Below are 15,350 nucleotides of genomic sequence, written 5' to 3' on the forward strand. Positions count from 1 at the left end.
GTTATAGATTGTAATGAAACAAGGTTACTGTTATAGATTGTGATGAAACAAGGTTCCTGTTATAGTTTGTGATGAAACAAGGTTCCTGTTATAGTTTGTGATGAAACAAGGTTCCTGTTATAGTTTGTGATGAAACAAGGTTACTGTTATAGTTTGTGATGAAACAAGGTTCCTGTTATAGTTTGTGATGAAACAAGGTTCCTGTTATAGTTTGTGATGAAACAAGGTTACTGTTATAGATTGTGATGAAACAAGGTTACTGTTATAGATTGTAATGAAACAAGGTTCCTGTTATAGTTTGTGATGAAACAAGGTTCCTGTTATAGTTTGTGATGAAACAAGGTTACTGTTATAGTTTGTGATGAAACAAGGTTCCTGTTATAGATTGTGATGAAACAAGGTTACTGTTATAGATTGTAATGAAACAAGGTTCCTGTTATAGATTGTAATGAAACAAGGTTCCTGTTATAGATTGTAATGAAACAAGGTTCCTGTTATAGTTTGTGATGAAACAAGGTTCCTGTTATAGATTGTAATGAAACAAGGTTCCTGTTATAGATTGTGATGAAACAAGGTTCCTGTTATAGATTGTGATGAAACAAGGTTACTGTTATAGATTGTGATGAAACAAGGTTACTGTTATAGATTGTAATGAAACAAGGTTCCTGTTATAGTTTGTGATGAAACAAGGTTCCTGTTATAGTTTGTGATGAAACAAGGTTCCTGTTATAGTTTGTGATGAAACAAGGTTCCTGTTATAGTTTGTGATGAAACAAGGTTCCTGTTATAGATTGTGATGAAACAAGGTTCCTGTTATAGTTTGTGATGAAACAAGGTTACTGTTATAGATTGTAATGAAACAAGGTTACTGTTATAGATTGTAATGAAACAAGGTTCCTGTTATAGTTTGTGATGAAACAAGGTTCCTGTTATAGTTTGTGATGAAACAAGGTTCCTGTTATAGTTTGTGATGAAACAAGGTTCCTGTTATAGTTTGTGATGAAACAAGGTTACTGTTATAGATTGTAATGAAACAAGGTTACTGTTATAGATTGTAATGAAACAACGTTCCTGTTATAGTTTGTGATGAAACAAGGTTCCTGTTATAGTTTGTGATGAAACAAGGTTCCTGTTATAGTTTGTGATGAAACAAGGTTCCTGTTATAGTTTGTGATGAAACAAGGTTCCTGATATAGATTGTAATGAAACAAGGTTCCTGTTATAGATTGTGATGAAACAAGGTTCCTGTTATAGATTGTGATGAAACAAGGTTCCTGTTATAGATTGTGATGAAACAAGGTTCCTGTTATAGATTGTAATGAAACAAGGTTCCTGTTATAGATTGTAATGAAACAAGGTTCCTGTTATAGATTGTAATGAAACAAGGTTCCTGTTATAGATTGTGATGAAACAAGGTTCCTGTTATAGATTGTGATGAAACAAGGTTCCTGTTATAGATTGTAATGAAACAAGGTTCCTGTTATAGATTGTAATGAAACAAGGTTCCTGTTATAGATTGTGATGAAACAAGGTTCCTGATATAGATTGTAATGAAACAAGGTTCCTGTTATAGATTGTGATGAAACAAGGTTCCTGTTATAGATTGTGATGAAACAAGGTTCCTGTTATAGATTGTGATGAAACAAGGTTCCTGTTATAGATTGTAATGAAACAAGGTTCCTGTTATAGATTGTAATGAAACAAGGTTCCTGTTATAGATTGTGATGAAACAAGGTTACTGTTATAGATTGTGATGAAACAAGGTTACTGTTATAGATTGTAATGAAACAAGGTTACTGTTATAGTTTGTGATGAAACAAGGTTCCTGTTATAGATTGTGATGAAACAAGGTTCCTGTTATAGTTTGTGATGAAACAAGGTTCCTGTTATAGTTTGTGATGAAACAAGGTTACTGTTATAGATTGTGATGAAACAAGGTTACTGTTATAGATTGTAATGAAACAAGGTTACTGTTATAGATTGTAATGAAACAAGGTTACTGTTATAGATTGTAATGAAACAAGGTTCCTGATATAGATTGTGATGAAACAAGGTTACTGTTATAGTTTGTGATGAAACAAGGTTCCTGTTATAGATTGTAATGAAACAAGGTTCCTGTTATAGATTGTGATGAAACAAGGTTACTGTTATAGATTGTAATGAAACAAGGTTCCTGATATAGATTGTGATGAAACAAGGTTACTGTTATAGTTTGTGATGAAACAAGGTTCCTGTTATAGATTGTAATGAAACAAGGTTCCTGTTATAGTTTGTGATGAAACAAGGTTCCTGTTATAGATTGTAATGAAACAAGGTTCCTGTTATAGATTGTGATGAAACAAGGTTACTGTTATCCATGGGTTGCATGTTTCGTCAAAATATTGTTTTGAACCGTCGTTTTGGACTGATGCCAGACTGAGCATTCTACTCAATGCATCGTCAATGCATCGTCGATGAAGATTTCATCAAAAGTGCATTACAGTGGCTTGGAAATATAATTAGTAGGTAAAACTTGTGTCATTTTGATGTCACCAGATTATCTTTAGATGCAGTATAACGTTAGATAGCTAGCTAAGATTGAGGGGAGGCCACAGGATTTTTGCTTGCTAACGTTAGCATTGCTGGCTATTTTTGACTAACTTTGCTAGCAAATGACAACATTGGCATCTGTCTAAAGTAATTTTGACGACATAATAATGCTGGAAAAGTTGTCTCCTACTAAATATTTTACTACTTTGGCAATGTCATTGTATTTCCAGGCAATATAGTGTAATTTTAACATTAGTTAGCATCCGTCCAGAATGACTGGGCTTATCACCACTTTAGGGCACCACTATGGCGCCGCTGATAGAGGATGGATTGAGAACGTTCATAACAATGGCATGACGCAACCGAGTGACGGAGGTGCAACCTATTAATAGATTGTGATGAAACAAGGTTACTTTTATAGATTACTGGGATAAACTTGTGTTTAGTAAGGCTGCTAGATCAGCGGCAGTAGGGATGACCAGGGGTGTGCTCTTGATAAGTGCGTGAACGGACAATTTTCCTGTCCTGTTAAGCATTCAAAATGTAACTTTGGGTGTCAGGGAAAATGTATGGAGTAAAAAGTAGATTATTTTCATTACAAATGTACTGAAGTTAAAGTAAAAGTTGTCAAAAATAGTAAAAAAAGAGAAAAGACACTCCAAAAAATGACTTAAGTGGTACTTGAAAGTAATTTTACTTAAGTACTTTACACCACTGGTTACTGTTAAAGATTGTGATAAAACAAGGTCGCAGGGGTATTCAATGAGTATCTTGTGCTGTCTGAATTCATAATGAACTCAGCTTATATTGCCATAAAATACCCCAAAAGGATTTGGACTTATCAGCAACAAAATAAACAAAACTCATTGACTCATTATAAATTCTAGAGGTGAAATTACAAATGTCTCCCAGGAAATTGATTGATGGCTCAACAATGTCGAAAAATATATAATTCCAGGTTAAATTAGGTTTACAAAAAATGTAAATTCCAGACCTGTCATCGAAAGCTAATAATTGCAAGTTCTGAATGCTCGGCGTTCTGCACATCGCTAAATGAATATGACATGCTAACGAACATCAAATAATCAGTCGATAATGAACCTCTAGTCTCTTTCCATCTTTGGCAGCTGCATCTACAGGGTCCCTAAGAAGACTTTCTCTGCAGGCAGGTTGCTGTCTGTCAACCATAAACAGCTACAGTAGAAAAGCATATCTTTAAGATGACTCCCATTTCATGCTTGCCACGTAGGCTACAGTATGGAGGACGTATGGAGGCTATTATTAATCAGCTTATCAAAGTGACAGAACGCAGCATTCTATTGACACAGGAAAATACTATAGTATTAATTGCTTGGTGTTTCATGCAATGAGGAACATTTCCTGAGGAGAATGACTTTTAAAGAAGCAAAGATGTTAACATCCAAACAGTGCCTACTTTTTTTGCCGTTTACTGCAACTCATTCACTTTCATAGATTTGTTAACCATTTTATGTGTCCCAAAAAACACTGGGTGTAAGACAGTCACTAATGATCAGATGGTACTGAATTGGTGAAAGCAGTATGTTTAGAGGCTTTTGATCTCAACCGCCAAAATGTGTCAGATCAGTGATTATATCAAGGACGGGGAAGGGAAGAATAAAGAAAGGAAGCGTTGTACAGTACTTGAACAGGCCTGGGCATACTCAGTGTACTCTCTCCCATCTGCACCCTCTTTAGGCGAGACTATTGGCTGATAGGAGAAGACAGCTTCATTAGGCATGAGTTATATCAAAGTTGCTTCATTAATCCTTTGGCTGTAAAGTGCCTCTAGGAGTCAGGCCCTGATCATTCTATTAAAACCAGCAGTTGGTTAATATAATGTGTCTTGCAGTCAAAGTTTTCTTTTCTTTCACAGGCAACATTGCAATGGTGTTGTCTTAGGTCTCTCTTTGTGTAGAGTTGTCTATCTTGTTGTGATGTGTGTTTTGTCCTATATTTATATTGTATTTATTTTAATCCCAGCCCCCATCCCCGCAGGAGGCCTTTTGCCCTTTGGTAGGCCGTCATTGTAAATAAGAATTTGTTCTTAACTGACTTGCCTCGTTAAATAAAGGTTAACTAAAATAGAAAATTACAAAAATTAAATTAAAACTAGAAAACACACTTCACTTTCATGTGATCGACTGGAGACTTCACGCACTCTTTCACTGTTTTACACAAGAGGATAGAGCAAGTCCTGTCAACCCCTGTAATCCTTGACATTTTTTTGACTATACTGACTCCTACACACTGGCTGGCACGCACACACGCAGGCACACGCAGCTAGTTCTAATTGCTGTCATCTAAGGCTTGGCTGAGAAAGTGGTCTCAGAAACACACTGGTTCCATTTAATGTAACCCTTTTAGGCAGTCGGTAGAGGACTGAGCACATGCATTGGGAATCTCTAACTCTGTTCAACACTGACTGAAAAAAATCTGCTTTTTAATAATTTGAGTTGGTCAGATCACCCATAGTATCACCCCTCTGTATTATATAACAGAGCACCATATAACAGAGCACAGAGCTCCTTACTAACGTTGATTCAACACTGTAGCATACATTATTACAGCATGGTTGTTAACATTGAGAGATGAGCTGGTGTATTCGATTCACTGATCTGAGAGTGGTAAAACCACCCCTATCAAGATAGTGAGATGAGCCGTTTCACATGACATTGATTCAACACACACTCATTACATTGTGTTTGCTAACATCTAAAGATGAGCTGATTCACTGATGGGCAATGAGATCATTGGTGCAGAAGGTGTTGTTAGTAGAACAAAGGGCTCAATCAATGTTTTTCACACCATTGCAATAATGATTCCAAATCGATGCTAGCAGTGTAGGAAGTGGAAGTGTTCTATTCAATTCAATGGAACTCCGTGTTGAAACTTTCCTGATGTTCAGTTAAACCTATACATCAACCAACTGAAAACAGAGTTCCTACTATATAGTCACAATTGCCTTAGTTATTTGACTGCCAACCCCAACAGATTATTCAATATGTGTCTTAAACTCAGGTTAATTAGCATAACTTTACCTTTTGGTGGGAAATGTATGACCCTGTTTGAATGTCCACAGTGAATACATGACGTATCACCCATATGGATGTCTCATGACCACCCCTCTACGACATCAATAGAGTACTCACTGTTGATCCACTTGGCCTCAGGGTCGTGAACCTTGAAGTTCTTCCTGAAGATGTCCCCCACGGTCAGTTTCCCCTTGAGGGCCAAGCTGTCATCCTCGCCTGCAAAGGAACAAGTGAAAACACATTTTAAATACATTTTAATAATAATTAATAATAGCAGAGGGTCATTTCACAATGAACGCATATTTACTTGAATTAATTACAGAAACACAACGCACAACTGAAGAAGCCATTTGGGGGAAAGTCAGTATATGGTTATTTGTGTCAGTGACTCGATGGTAGTACTGGTACTGAGCTTGAGGCCAGAAACAACAGTTGTATCCTAACATGCTGCTTTTACGGTCAGGCCTCAAGCCAAGCAAGCTCATTATCTGCCTGAGACGACTGTGTGGAGGACATAAAGTTATACAAACCAGAAGGGGTTACATCCCATCTTTCCTCTAGTGTTTTTAACTATCTGTCCTCTAGTTTTTATAACTATATTTCCTCTAGCGTTTATAACTATCTTTCCTCTAGTGTTTATAACTATCTTTCCTCTAGTGTTTATAACCATCTTTCCTCTAGTGTTTATAACTATCTTTCCTCTAGTGTTTATAACTATCTGTCCTCTAGTTTTTATAACTATCTTTCCTCTAGTGTTTATAACTATCTTTCCTCTAGTGTTTATAACTATCTTTCCTCTAGTGTTGATAACTATCTTTCCTCTAGTGTTTTTAAGGCCAGGCACCACAGGCAAAAATTGTGATTTTGCTTCCATCGGTCAATTTTCAAATTTTGGGATATTTTGCAACCATAACTTCCCTACTTTCATAAAATGTACAAATAAATAGGCAATAATGTATAGAAATACTGTAATGACCCTGGGTTTATAAGCACAATACTTTATTTGTATAATTTTATCTCAACTCCGTCAACTACACCTAACATAAATGTTGTTCTTGATAGCATGTTTCATGTAGAACTTCAACCGCTATTTTTAAAACTCTCCATGTTAAATCGTATATCATTCAAAAGCTTTTTTTCCGGAGCATATCGTTAGCTAGTCCATACATGGCTATATCCTTTGTAGAAGTAGTGCTTCGTGCTGAAAGATGAGTCTTTTCGTGACATCCGATTGGTCACTGGCATTTAAAGGCCCTTTCCGGCAACCTGATTGGTGAAAATGCCTCACGTGCTGCGCAGCACTTCCCTGTTTGAAAATATCTCCTGCAAAGAATCAACGTAAAGAGAGAGTAAATGAGAAAATCTCGAAGAATATACCTACAGTATGTGCATAAAAATAGACGACCTCACTTAGCCAATGCGAGAAAAGCAGTGAATGACAGAAACAATGTGCCTGATCCGCCGATCGAGGCAGTGGCAGTACAGGTAGAGCAGGAAAAGGAAGTAGCCCGCAGCAGCGCATTGAGACGCAAATTAGTTGAAATGAAGAAGACAACTAGCAGCGATCAACCAGACAGCAGCCAGCCAGCAGTGGCTTTTATTCCACGTCTCAAAAAAAACAACTTGTACATGATTTGAAGTGTCTAAACACTGGACTGAAAATCACCATAGACTTCATCAACCAGTGATTCTGTAATTCTGTCATGATAGAATGTGCAGACTGTGAAGGTGATCGGGATGCATTTAGGAGGAGTGTTTACATTTCATCCAGGCTGCAGGAGTGCTCCAGGGGAGATGTGGTATTTGATTTAAATGTGAGGATGGTTCTTCTAGCCCACAAACTTGGACTTGGTTATGCAGCTCTAAAGAAAATAAGCAAAGTCCTAGGGATTCCTTCCCTGCGTCTCAGCTCATATCAGAGACATGAGAGGAGAATGACAGGTAAATAAAAAGGGAGAGTGGCCCAGTATTGCCAGGTGACTTGTTGTGTAAATATATTCATTTCCTTGCTCCAGCAAATGTATTCAAAGTTAATAAAACAGAGTGACAGGAAAACATAACTATACAATGAGACTCACATAGGCCTACAGTCTCATTGGGCTGTAGCCAAATGTGATAAGTGAGAAATTAGCTTTACATAAAGTAAATACATGCTCGTATGTTAATATTTAGTCCTGCAGTTATGTCTGTAATGTCGACAGACATAAGTACTTTCCCCCCCACTTTAGTTGCAGAGATTCAGAGAGGGCTACAGTCAATGGAGAGCGCTGCAAAGATAATTAGAAGAGCATACGCAGATATAGACCCAGACATAGCAGAGTTTCTGAAGGAGGATGAGGATGCCATTATAGACATTCATGTATCCTTTGATGGCACTTGGCTCAAGAAAGGATTCACTTCCAACTACGGGATAGGTGTGTGCATTGGTGCTAGTACCAGTGAGCCATAGAAAATGGTAAAGATTCACCCTGTCACAAAAACCTTGGAGGCCATACATTTTTCAATATTGAGGTTGCACAGAAAATGGTACCTGTATATCATAGGATGTCAAATGATAACGTCCTCAAAAGAATGTAGCACGGAGGAACCCAGAATGCAAATAAATGTCTGTAATATGGTCGTGATGCCCCAAAACTGTCTTCATGGGCATAAGCCGCATTGACGGAGCAGCCTCTATGGCAGTAGCCACATTCAATGAGGGAGCCACTGCTATAACAAATGTGATGAACAAATTGTGGATTGATAGCACTTTGGTGACACTGGAGCAATCAGAGATTGTGAGAGTTGTGATAGCTGATGCTGCTTCAATGGAGTGTGCCAAGCGTGGGCACAGGTCCCATGACACAGTCAAGAAAGTAAAGCGTCACCAGCAACAGCTCAAAGAGGTCCTTACATTTGTGGCAGGCATAGCTTATTTCTGTTCTGCACATTTCAACAGCCATACAAAATTCTTGTATGTGACAAATTGAGTAAAGTGATATGAGAATTTGCCCAAAACTGAATATTTGGCCCAAAACTGAATATTTGGCCAACAGACCAGTATTCAAAGCATATGCTCTATTGCTTGAAACAAATGTATTAAACATGCTAATGTATTTGTAAAAGGTAGATTTGATGTTTATTTTTCAGTTTCGAAGTGATTTATGCACACTCTCCCAAGATGGCATAGCAGTTCAGACGTATTTTTGTCCTCGTCCTGTCGTGTCCCGTATATATATATATTTACAACTTTTTTTTCACATACATTTTTAATTTTCCAAAAACTCATCTTCAGAACACTCTCCTGCAATCCGTTTCACCAATTTATATTTATATAAAAAAGTATTATTTACCTCAGATCTGTGATCCTCCGAGAGGCTAGCCAGAAATTAGCCAGAAGCTAGCCGGGAGCTAGCCAGAAGCTGGTCCAGAAGCTACTCTGAAGCTGGTTCAGGGGCTAGTTCAGAAGCTAGTTAGCTTATTTACTGGCTAATCGTTGGTACTCAGCTGACCACGGTTTGTGGTCATCGGCTGTCCTTTGGCTCGAGAATCTATCGCCAGTTTTGTACGGCGCGGTGCAGCGCAGCGCGGCTCGGAGCGGAACATATCGGACCAATTTTTCTCTCCATGTCCCTGGATTTCGGCCGCTGGCTCTGGACGTCCATGCCTGGATCTCGCAGCTAGCTAGCTGCTATCCGTGTGACTATCGGCTTTCGTCGATTCCGGAGCTAACATCAATTGTTCCGGAGCTAGCCAGCTGAAGAGTTCCGGCTTTCGTCGATTCCGGAGCTAACATCAATTGTTCCGGAGCTAGCCAGCTGAAGAGTTCCATCAATCACTCCTGGGCTGCAGTCACCTATCCGGACCCGTTTTGCTGCCTACGCGGAGCCCCACCGGGCCTTCACGGCTAGACTGCGGACGTTGTCTACCCGAGGGAACTTTCCGGCTCCTCCGGCGCAACGTTGCCTGGGTGCTCATCTGCGGCCTGCTAGCCGTTGGCTATCTTATCGGCTGCTATCTGAATAGACAATCGGACAATTTTTATTTTATTTTTATTTATTGATTTATTTTTCTTCTTGGGCCTCTATAACTATATCTATTGTTTTTATTTTTGTTGTTGTTGTGTGATTTGGATTCATCCCCTCTACCACACGGAAACCCACTAATCTACTGACGGAACGCAAGAGTTGGCTAATAACAGACCTCCATCTTATGCTAGCTTGCTCCTATGCAAGCTTGCTACCGATTTAGCTGTCTAAATCGCCGTGACCCCCAACCAACCTCTCCACTCACTGGACCCTTTTGATCACTCGACTGAGCATGCCTCTCCTTCATGTCAATATGCCTTGTCCATTGCTGTTCTGGTTAGTGTTTATTGTCTTATTTCACTGTAGAGCCTCTAGTCCTGCTCATTATACCTTATCCAACCTACTAGTTCCACCACCCACACATGCAATGACATCTCCTGGTTTCAATGATGTTTCTAGAGACAATATCTCTCTCTTCATCACTCAATACCTAGGTTTACCTCCACTGTATTCACATCCTACCTTACCTTTGTCTGTACATTATACCTTGATGCTATTTTATCGCCCCCAGAAACCTCCTTTTACTCTCTGTTCCAGACGTTCTAAACGACCAATTCTTATTGCTTTTAGCCGCACCCTTATTCTACTACTACTCTGTTCATCTGGCGATGTAGAGGTGAATCCAGGCCCTGCAGTGCCTAGCTCCACTCCTATTCCCCAGGCGCTCTCTTTTGACGACTTCTGTAACCGTAATAGCCTTGGTTTCATGCATGTTAACATTAGAAGCCTCCTCCCTAAGTTTGTTCTATTCACTGCTTTAGCACACTCTGCCAACCCGGATGTTCTAGCTGTGTCTGAATCCTGGCTTAGGAAGACCACCAACAATTCAGACATTTTAATTCCAAACTACAACATTTTCAGACAAGATAGAACTGCCAAAGGGGGCGGTGTTGCAATCTACTGCAAAGATAGTCTGCAGAGTTCTGTCCTACTATCCAGGTCTGTACCCAAACAATTTGAACTTCTACTTTTAAAAATCCACCTCTCTAAAAACAAGTCTCTCACCGTTGCCGCCTGCTATAGACCACCCTCTGCCCCCAGCTGTGCTCTGGACACCATATGTGAACTGATTGCCCCCCATCTATCTTCAGAGCTTGTGCTGCTAGGCGACCTAAATTGGAACATGCTTAACACCCCAGCCATCCTACAATCTAAACTTGATGCCCTCAACCTCACACAAATTATCAATGAACCTACCAGGTACCTCCACAAAGCCTTAAACACGGGCACCCTCATAGATATCATCCTAACCAACTTGCCCTCTAAATACACTTCTGCTGTTTTCAACCAATATCTCAGCGATCACTGCCTCATTGCCTGCATCCGTAATGGGTCAGCGGTCAAACGACCTCCACTCATCACTGTAAAACGCTCCCTGAAACACTTCAGCGAGCAGGCCTTTCTAATCGACCTGGCCGGGGTATCCTGGAAGGATATTGATCTCATCCCGTCAGTAGAGGATGCCTGGATATTTTTTAAAAATGCCTTCCTAACCATCTTAAATAAACATGAAATTTGCTTCCTGCAACACTAACTCAAAAAAGTTCTGGGACACTGTAAAGTCCATGGAGAATAAGAACACCTCCTCCCAGCTGCCCACTGCACTGAAGATAGGAAACACTGTCACCACTGATAAATCCACCATAATTGAGAATTTCAATAAGCATTTTTCTACGGCTGGCCATGCTTTCCACCTGGCTACTCCTACCCCGGTCAACAGCACTGCACCCCCCACAACAACTCGCCCAAGCCTTCCCCATTTCTCCTTCTCCCAAATCTGCTCAGCTGATGTTCTGAATGAGCTGCAAAATCTGGACCCCTACAAATCAGCCGGGCTAGACAATCTGGACCCTTTCTTTCTAAAATTATCTGCCAAAATTGTTGCCACCCCTATTACTAGCCTGTTCAACCTCTCTTTCATGTCGTCTGAGATTCCCAAAGATTGGAAAGCAGCTGCGGTCATCCCCCTCTTCAAAGGGGGTGACACTCTTGACCCAAACTGCTACAGACCTATATCTATCCTACCATGCCTTTCTAAGGTCTTCGAAAGCCAAGTCAACAAACAGATTACCGACCATTTCGAATCTCACCATACCTTCTCTGCTATGCAATCGGGTTTCAGAGCTGGTCATGGGTGCACCTCAGCCACGCTCAAGGTCCTAAATGATATCTTAACCACCATCGATAAGAAACATTACTGTGCAGCCGTATTCATTGATCTGGCCAAGGCTTTCGACTCTGTCAATCACCACATCCTCATCGGCAGACTTGACAGCCTTGGTTTCTCAAATGATTGCCTCGCCTGGTTCACCAACTACTTCTCTGATAGAGTTCAGTGTGTCAAATCGGAGGGTCTGCTGTCCGGACCTCTGGCAGTCTCTATGGGGGTGCCACAGGGTTCAATTCTTGGACCGACTCTCTTCTCTGTATACATCAATGAGGTCGCTCTTGCTGCTGGTGAGTCTCTGATCCACCTCTATGCAGACGACACCATTCTGTATACTACTGGCCCTTCTTTGGATACTGTGTTAACAACCCTCCAGGCAAGCTTCAATGCCATACAACTCTCCTTCCGTGGCCTCCAATTGCTCTTAAATACAAGTAAAACTAAATGCATGCTCTTCAACCGATCGCTGCCTGCACCTGCCCGCCTGTCCAACATCACTACTCTGGACGGCTCCGACTTAGAATACGTGGACAACTACAAATACTTAGGTGTCTGGTTAGACTGTAAACTCTCCTTCCAGACCCATATCAAACATCTCCAATCCAAAGTTAAATCTAGAATTGGCTTCCTATTTCGCAACAAAGCATCCTTCACTCATGCTGCCAAACATACCCTTGTAAAACTGACCATCCTACCAATCCTCGACTTTGGCGATGTCATTTACAAAATAGCCTCCAATACCCTACTCAACAAATTGGATGCAGTCTATCACAGTGCAATCCGTTTTGTCACCAAAGCCCCATATACTACCCACCATTGCGACCTGTACACTCTCGTTGGCTGGCCCTCGCTTCATACTCGTCGCCAAACCCACTGGCTCCATGTCATCTACAAGACCCTCCAAGGTAAAGTCCCCCCTTATCTCAGCTCGCTGGTCACCATTGCATCTCCCACCTGTAGCACACGCTCCAGCAGGTATATCTCTCTAGTCACTCCCAAAACCAATTCTTTCTTTGGCCACCTCTCCTTCCAGTTCTCTGCTGCCAATGACTGGAACGAACTACAAAAATCTCTGAAACTGGAAACACTTATCTCCCTCACTAGCTTTAAGCACCAACTGTCAGAGCAGCTCACAGATTACTGCACCTGTACATAGCCCACCTATAATTTAGCCCAAACAACTACCTCTTTCCCTACTGTATTTTATTTATTTATTTATTTATTTTGCTCCTTTGCACCCCCATTATTTTTATTTCTACTTTGCACATTCTCCCATTGCAAATCTACCATTCCAGTGTTTTACTTGCTACATTGTATCTACTTTGCCACCATGGCCTTTTTGCCTTTACCTCCCTTATCTCACCTCATTTGCTCACATCGTATATAGACTTGTTTATACTGTATTATTGACTGTATGTTTGTTTTACTCCATGTGTAACTCTGTGTCGTTGTATGTGTCGAACTGCTTTGCTTTATCTTGGCCAGGTCGCAATTATAAATGAGAACTTGTTCTCAACTTGCCTACCTGGTTAAATAAAGGTGAAATAAAAAAATAAAATAAAAATTTATGAACAAGAGTTTAATTCCTGTGAAACAAATGGTCATATTTATGGAACGTACATTTTAATTGCATTAGCCTATCTTCATCTGCCATTTTCTCAAAATGACATGTGTTTATAACTATCTTTCCTTTAGTGTTTATAACTATCTTTCCGCTAGTGTTTATAATTATCTTTCCTCTAGTGTTCATAACTATCTTTCCTCTAGTGTTTTTAACTATCTGTCCTCTAGTGTTTTTAACTATCTGTCCTCTAGTTTTTATAACTATCTTTCCTCAAGTGTTTTTAACTATCTTTCCTCTAGTGTATTTAAAACCTCTTAAGGAGCCACCCCTTTTTTTCAATTTTCGCCTAAAATGACATACCAAAATCTAACTGCCTGTAACTCAGGCCCTGAAGCAAGGATATGCATATTCTTCATACCATTTGAAAGGAAACACTTTGAAGTCTGTGGAAATGTGAAAGGAATGTAGGAGAATATAACACAACATATCTGGTAAAAGATAATACAGAGAAAAAAACAACCATTCTTTTGTATTATTTTTTGTACCATCATCTTTGAAATGCAAGAAAATTGCATTTGGGCTATTGCAGCGGGGCTATAATGTATTATTCCAGCACCGCTGCAATTTAGATTTTGGTCACTAGATGGAGGCAGTGTATATGCAAAGGTTTAGACTGATCCAATGAAACATTGTATTTCTGTTCAAAATGTTGCATCAAGACTGCCCAAATGTGCCTAATTTGTTTATTAATAACTTTTCATGTTCAAAACTGTGCACTCTCCTCAAACAATAGCATGATATTATTTCACTGTAATAGCTACTGTAACACAAATGTAAGTTTTCTGCCAATATCAGATAGGTCTATGTCCTGGGAAACGTTCTTGTTACTTACAACCTCATGCTAATCGCATTAGCCTATGTTAGCTCAACCGTCCCGTGGAAGGAACAACCATACAGGAACAACATACAGGAACTCAAGTCCTTCTGTTCACCTGATTTAGAAATCCTCACAATCAAATGTCGACCGCATTATCTACCAAGGGAATTCTCTTCGATTATAATCACAGCCGTATATATTCCCCCCCAGCAGACACATCGATGGCCCTGAACAAACTTTATTTGACTCTATGTAAACTGGAAACCACATATCCTGAAGCTGCATTCATTGTAGCTGGGGATTTTAACAAGGCTAATCTGAAAACAAGACTCCCTAAATTGTATCAGCATTTCGATTGCGCAACCAGGGCTGGCAAAACCTTGGATAATTGCTATTCTAACTTCCACGACGCATATAAGGCCCTCTCCCGCTCTCCTTTCGGAAAAGCTGACCACGACTCCATTTTGTTGCTCCCTGCCTACAAACAGAAACTAAAACAAGAAGCTCCCGCGCTGAGGTCTGTTCAACGCTGGTCCGACCAATCTGATTCCACACTCCAAGACTGCTTCCATCACGTGGACTGGGATATGTTTCGTATTGCGTCAGACAACAACATTGACGAATACGCTGATTAGGTGAGCGAGTTCATTAGAACGTGCGTTGAAGATGTCGTTCCCATAGCAACGATTAAAACATTCCCAAACCAGAAACCGTGGATTGATGGCAGCATTCGCGTGAAACTGAAAGCACGAACCACTGCTTTTAATCAGGGCAAGGTGACCGGAAACATGACCGAATACAAACAGTGTAGCTATTCCCTCTGCAGGGCAATCAAACAAGCTAAGCATCAATATAGAGACAAAGTAGAATCGCAATTCAACGGCTCAGACACAAGAGGTATGTGGCAGGGTCTACAGTCAATCACGGATTACAAAAAGAAAACCAGCCCAGTCACGGACAAGGATGCCTTGCTCCCAGGCAGACTAAATAACTTTTTTGCCCGCTTTGAGGATAATACAGTGCCACTGACACGGCCTGCAACCAAAACATGCGGACTCTCCTTCACTGCAGCCGAGGTGAGTAAAACATTTAA

At 40.2% G+C, this 15,350-nt stretch overlaps 1 protein-coding gene across 6 annotated transcripts in view; it reads right to left on the bottom strand.

Annotated features, from left to right (window-relative positions):
- The window catches only part of LOC110489714 (dipeptidyl aminopeptidase-like protein 6), a 342,826-nt gene that overhangs the window by 60,885 nt on the left and 266,591 nt on the right, over positions 1–15,350 (bottom strand). For all 6 annotated transcript variants that reach the window (XM_021562496.2, XM_021562499.2, XM_021562498.2 and 3 more), the window contains one exon: positions 5,700–5,798. In XM_021562496.2, the coding sequence (XP_021418171.1) occupies positions 5,700–5,798 (99 nt within the window). The remainder of the gene's footprint in view (positions 1–5,699; positions 5,799–15,350) is intronic.

Source organism: Oncorhynchus mykiss, chromosome 15 (genome assembly GCF_013265735.2).
Source record: "Oncorhynchus mykiss isolate Arlee chromosome 15, USDA_OmykA_1.1, whole genome shotgun sequence".
Lineage (NCBI taxonomy): Eukaryota > Metazoa > Chordata > Actinopteri > Salmoniformes > Salmonidae > Oncorhynchus > Oncorhynchus mykiss.